The sequence below is a fragment of the Elephas maximus genome, chromosome 3, assembly GCF_024166365.1.
Source record: "Elephas maximus indicus isolate mEleMax1 chromosome 3, mEleMax1 primary haplotype, whole genome shotgun sequence".
Classification (NCBI taxonomy): domain Eukaryota; kingdom Metazoa; phylum Chordata; class Mammalia; order Proboscidea; family Elephantidae; genus Elephas; species Elephas maximus.
The window spans coordinates 93,356,615-93,362,877 of record NC_064821.1 but is presented as its reverse complement, the minus strand read 5'-3'; the positions used below and the strand labels follow the sequence as shown (position 1 = coordinate 93,362,877).

Sequence of the window (6,263 nt, the reverse complement as noted above, 5' to 3'; positions counted from 1 at the left end):
TCACGATATTTTCAACGCTCCTCCTCGCCCACTTTTTTCTATTCCTCCTTTGGCGTTCCCCCGCCCCTCCCGGAGGTACACAGTGAAGCTTTTGGAGTTTCGAATTTTTCGGACACTGTAGAATGCGGAGTTCCCCGGGCGCTGGCCGGGCCAATCAGAGCGCCGACTGCCTCCCTTGGCCAATGGCAGGCGCCACATTGTTGTCCAATTCTGCCTAATGGAGCCCTAAGGAGCAACAATAGAGCGGGCGAGCGGCTCATTGAGAGTCTGGCAGCGCCGGGCACCTGGGCCCCGGCTGCGCGCGGCGTCCGGCGCGCACTGCAAGAGGACGCGGTGAGGCGAGGGTCCAATCTCGGGTTCCAGTCCCCCGGCCGCCAAGCGGACCCCTGGCTTCGATTTCCACCGGGAGGGCTGGACTGCGTTGCATTCTGAGGGGGTCCGGAAGTTAGGACATGGTGACCGGAGGAGGGTGACGTGGTCAGATAAGGGGCCGGGGGCGAGGGAGAGAGGCCAAAAGCGCCAGCGTGTGAGCGGAACTGGGAGGCGAGCGCGGCGCCAGCGGAGGAATAGGATTCCGCAGCCCGAGACAGGTAATTGAGGGCCAAAGGGAAAGCGGAGGAGCCAGCCTGACCTGAGGCCCCTGTTGGGGAGACCCGGACCCCGCCGGCCTTAGAGGCTGCGCGGCCCGAGGGGCGAAGGGGAATAGGCAGCGCGCACAGGGAGTGGGTCTGGGATTCCCGGGCAGAGACACCAGGGTTGGGTCCTGGGCTCCATTGGAGACTGGGGGATCCATAGGAGGGCAGGGCGGAAGCTGGGAGTTGGGCCTGCTCGGGCCTCTGGGGCTGCGGTGCGGGTGGGACCCCAGCGTCCCCGCATGGCCAGTTCCGGAGGCGACTTCTCTGTCTCGGCGACGTCTGCTGGGCCATCCAAGTCTCAGGAACCCAACTACGAAACCAGAACGCGGAAACCTGCGCTGGAACGGGATCCCGCGGGGCCCCAGGTTGGGTAGGGCGCGTCTGACGACCCTATCCTTAAATCGGGAGTGGGGGAGGGGCTGTGAGGGGTCAAAGAAAAGGAAGGAGACACACCTGTTCTCTCCCTTTCGCAGTGCCTAACTTTTCGCAAAATACTTCTTCCTCCCGGACTACCCTTCCAGACCACAAACCTAAAAATGGTTCCACGGGTTTTACTCCATTCCCACTCCCAGCCTTTGCCCGCGGGTTTTTTTTTTTTTTTTTATCGTCCACTACCCTCTCCCCCGCGTGAACATGAGATCACAGCTCCCATATCAGCTCTGATTTTCGCTGTTTCCCTTGCCCTTCAAACTAATATTTGGGCTGGTTTTGTCTATCCAAAGAAAAGTTCTTTTCTTCTATCCTCCTTCTCCCAGGCCTCCTAAACTCAGCTCCGCACCCGTCTTCTCTCCCCCTCTATGGAAGACCTCACCATGCGACTTTTAGTCCCCACATTTCTACTGGTCCCTGAGCCACCCAGCCTAACTTTGCCCCTGAGTTTTAATTTTTTTCCCTTGCCCTCACTCTATTTCCTAAAGCTGTTCTTTCTGTTCCTGGTTTTCTCGCTCCCACCCCCAACAACCACCCATCCCAAACAAACCAAAAAACTCCACCAAAACAACCCAGACCCAACCAGCTGAACTCTGCGTCTTCGTTTCTTTCCCCTTCTCTTCACCCTTCCACCAAACTGAACGTTTTGTTTCAGGTATTCCTATTTTACTCTTGATTATCAGTCTAACTGTTGGGCCAATATTTTCTAAAAGGAGTTCCACCAAACCCACATTTCTCTCGATTCATCTCTTTCCAATTAAACGAAACTTTTGGGGATAGCATTTTCTTTTTCAAATCCTCATTACAACCATCTGAACCAGTGGCTTTCAAACTTTACATGTCTTTTTATTTTTTTCTAGCGGAACCTCCGTTTCAAACGGAATCTTGCAACCAGCGTGTAAATCAGATATAAGTAGAACGGCTGGAGGGGGGGGGGGGGGCGGTGGCGGGAAGGAGGGGCTCTGAGGGCACCTTCTTCCAGCAAGTTGGCAACTACGAGTCAAACTTCTGCGAACGGAATTTCTCTCTTTAATTAAGCCTGGCTTCCTCGATCCTACGCTTTATCCTAGTGCACAGCGCTCTCCTCATCACCGGTCTCTCCCCCTTTCCCACCGTCTTCCACGCCAGGTCCGGCCATGGAGCTGCGCTCGGAGCTGCCCAGCGTGCCCAGCGCGGCGACAGCAGCGGCGACAGCGACGGGGCCGCCAGTGGCGTCGGTGGCGTCGGTGGCAGCGGCAGCGGCGGCGGCTGCGTCGCTGCCGGTGAGCGTAGCCGGCGGCTTGCTGAGGGCCCCGCCGCTGCTGCTGCGGGCGGCGGAGAAGTATCCGCGGACCCCTAAGTGCGCGCGCTGCCGAAATCACGGCGTGGTGTCGGCGCTCAAGGGCCACAAGCGCTACTGCCGTTGGAAGGATTGCCTGTGCGCCAAATGCACGCTCATTGCCGAGCGTCAGCGCGTCATGGCCGCGCAGGTGGCTCTGCGCAGGCAGCAGGCGCAGGAGGAAAACGAGGCGCGCGAGCTGCAGCTGCTCTACGGCACCGCGGAGGGGCTGGCGCTGGCCGCAGCCAACGGCATCATCCCGCCACGGCCAGCCTACGAGGTCTTCGGCTCAGTGTGCGCCGCCGATGGCGGGGGACCCGGAGCGGGAGCGCCTGCGGGGGCCGGAGGCGGAGCAGCGGGCGCTGGGGGCGCAGGTGAGCGATGTGGCCGGGAGGGGAGGGGGGAAAGAGAAGGGGACCAGGGGCGCGCGGCCTGGGGCTTTGCCTCCGGACAGTAAGAGTAGAATTTCCTTCTCCAAACCGCCGAACTGCCTAAGTTCATCGCACATCCAGCCGCTAATATTTGGCGTAAACACAGAAACTTCTCTTTCTTTCCTTTTTGAAGAGTGTACATTTTACTCTTTTCTCTACCTCGGGGCCAAACATAGACGCTTTAATCTCGCTCTCTTCTTCCCAAACTCAGACAGGTCCCTACTTCCCGACTCACTACGCTTTCTCTTCTCCCCACCGCAGAAACCCACGAGCCTTTTCCTTGGCTGTGCGGTCCTCCACACTCCGCCTTTTCTCCTCCCCTCCTTCCCAAGTCTCTTCAGAAATCTGACCTCCTTCCTTCCTCCTCCTCCGCCCTGCCTCGCTTTCCCTAGGCACTAAAGACGCCCTCTTCCCACCCCCCCCCACCCCGTGTTATTCTTTTTCTCCTTTTCCAAAAGACTCCTGGAAAACTGCATGCTGCGCCTTCCTCTTGTGTGTGTGTGTGTGTGTGTTTTCTTTTTCTGCTTCTCTCCCGGCTTGTCCCGGTTTTCTTAGGATACTCTCTCTTTCTCCTCCCCCGATCCTGTCTTTCTTCCATCGTTCTGCCCGGCACCACTCACATGCCTTTTTCTGTGGAGGGCAGGAACTTCTTAGATCTTAGTTTTGGGAAAAGGCCATTAGAAACCCGAGCTCTACTTCTGTCTGTGGAGAGGCTTCGGGCCTCCTAGATGTCCAAGGCACCTCCCCTTACTGGTTGTACTTCCCAGGGTCAGAGGGGACCCAGGTCAGGGTTGGCTCTTGGAACCTCAGATGTGGAGTTGAGTCTTCTCTGCCGCGTGTGGAATGGGTGGAAGTTGTGTTGGCTTCTGCTTGAACCTTGGGCCAAGTCACTTCTGCAGGGCAAGACTGGGAGGGAAGGGCTGGGGGCTAAGGGTGACAGTGTTGGGGCACAGAGGTGAGGAGAGGGGCCCTGGACATCGACTTCACAGACACTTGTGATTAGAGTCCTGGGTAGAAAAGATTCTGGGTAGAGTCCTGAGGGGCAGGGGAAGAGAGAAGGCTGCTGGGGCGCAGCTAGGAAGGAATGCTGGAGCAAAAATGAAGATGGGCACAGGAGCCCAGTGAGTGAAGGTTATGAGGCTCAGAGAAAGAGGAAGCTGGAATCCAAAGGGCTGAGGTGCTGCCACCTCCTACAAACTTCCCCTGACACCCCGTTTTCTCTCCTAGAGGCCAAGCTGCAGAAGTTTGACCTGTTCCCCAAGACGCTACTGCAGGCAGGCCGCCCAGGCAGCCCGCAGCCGCTGCTGGGGAAGCCATTGTCCCCTGACGGCGCGGACTCGGGTCCTGGGACATCATCCCCGGAGGTGCGGCCGGGCTCAGGCTCGGAGAACGGCGACGGCGAGTCATTTTCGGGGTCGCCCCTGGCCCGGGCTTCTAAGGAGGCAAGTGGCAGCTGTCCGGGCAGCGCTGGCCCCAGTGGCGGCGGCGAGGAGGACAGCCCCGGCTCCGCCAGCCCTCTAGGCTCCGAATCCGGCTCAGAGGCAGACAAGGAAGAGGCGGAGGCCGGGCCGGCGCCGGGGCTGGGCGGAGGCCCGGGTCCACGGCAGCGGACGCCGCTGGACATCTTGACGCGCGTCTTCCCAGGCCACCGGCGCGGCGTCCTGGAGCTGGTGTTGCAGGGCTGCGGCGGCGACGTGGTCCAGGCCATTGAGCAGGTGCTGAACCATCACCGCGGAGGGCTGGCAGCCGGCCTGGGCCCTGCGGCGCCCCCTGATAAAGCCACCATGGGCGCAGCAGCTGCCACGGACGACGCGTGGCCGGGTCGCGTCGACGCTGCTGCAGCCGCCGGGGGACCTGGGCTGCCCGCGCCGCTGCAGGCCGGCCCCGCCGCACCCCCGCACCACAGACCCTTACTGGCCGGCGCCATGGCGCCCGGGGCGCTGGGCTCACTGAGCAGCCGCTCAGCCTTCTCTCCGCTGCAGCCTAACGCCAGTCACTTCGGCGCCGACGCGGGCGCCTACCCCCTGGGCGCGCCTCTCGGCCTCAGCCCGCTGCGCCTGGCCTACTCCGCTGCGGCGGCGCACAGCCGGGGTCTGGCCTTCATGGCGCCCTACTCCACCGCCGGCCTGGTGCCCACTCTCGGCTTCCGCCCACCCATGGACTACGCTTTCAGTGATCTCATGCGCGACCGCTCGGCAGCCGCCGCGGCAGTGCACAAGGAGCCAACCTACGGCGGAGGCCTCTACGGGCCGATGGTCAACGGCGCCCCGGAAAAACAGTAGGGCGAGAAGCCCGGCAGCCGGGCAGCCCCAAAACAGGGACCTCAGTCTTGCCCCCGCGGGCCGCGGCCCTTTTTGGCCTATTGGTGCGCTCTCTGCGCCCTGGCTGGAGTCCTCCGCTCCAAGGTGGTTTTCGATTTTGTTTTGGAGGGTGGTTGGAAGAGGGCCGAGGAAAAGGGAGCTGCTACTTTTTTTTACAGGTGCGGATGTTCTCGGAGAGGTGCGCAGTCTGGGTCCTCATTGCCCACCCTCCAGCCACCGTGGGGAGCCCCCACCTTAAGGTACCTGAGCTCCTCAAAAGGCGAGGGATCCACAGAAATTCCCAGGCCGCGGCCGCTTCTCGCTCCTTTAGCTGTGTTCCTCTCGTCCGCCTGCGCTCTCAGTTGGATGGCAGGAGAGTCTGAGAGTCTGTCTTCTGTGTCTCCCTCCCGTTTTTTTTTTTAATTTTAATTTTACATATTTGCTCTAACAAATATAAATTTAGGATGTATAAATCTTTTGGCACTGAGTCGAGTCTTGGGGACACATATACTTATATCGATATCAATTGTAAAAAAAAAAAAGGAAACAAGTTCTAAGGTGCACTTTCCTCGTTGCGGTATTTGTCGCTCTCTTTGTTGCTTATGCCGATAAGCATGGGTTTCCTTGGTGCAGTGTGAGTTTTTATATATGTATAAATCTATATATAATCTATACATATATATATACAAGCCAGTGTATAATGTTATAAAATGGAATTCTAAGTTATTAATTGTAATCTGTAGGTGACCTTGGTATTAACGTGAAGAACTTTCAAAAACAAGCAAAAAAAAATGGGAAAAAATTAGACTATGTGCGCATTGTACTTATCAGGTTTTATAGATTAAATATATTGTAAACTCGGGCTGAATCCTGCCCCCACCCCTCTTGCCTGCGGTGGATCTCGCCCTAAGGAACCGTCGAAGTGCGCGCTGAAGCAGGGACAGAGGGACGTGTGACTGAGCCAGACCTGCTCGCGCGGGCGTGTCCTGGCCTCTGGGACTTGTCAACTGCCCCCGCTGAGGGGCCGAGTGGCGGGCAGCAGGAGACCCTGTTGCTGAGAACGGCTCAATTTGTGCTTGCCTTTGCATAGACATGAGCTAGAAATAAATGTTATTTTCTAAGAAAACAACGCCGACTCCAGCCCCGCTCC

The 6,263-nt window shown here is 58.5% G+C and overlaps 1 protein-coding gene across 1 annotated transcript; it reads left to right on the top strand.

Moving 5' to 3' along the window:
* The first annotated feature begins 2,200 nt into the window (after positions 1–2,200).
* Positions 2,201–5,506, top strand: DMRTA2 (DMRT like family A2). Its single transcript, XM_049875188.1, has 2 exons — positions 2,201–2,756; positions 4,041–5,506. The coding sequence occupies exons 1-2, from the start codon at positions 2,201–2,203 to the stop codon at positions 5,093–5,095; spliced, it is 1,611 nt and encodes a 536-aa protein (XP_049731145.1). The 3' UTR covers positions 5,096–5,506.
* Positions 5,507–6,263: the final 757 nt, after the last annotated feature.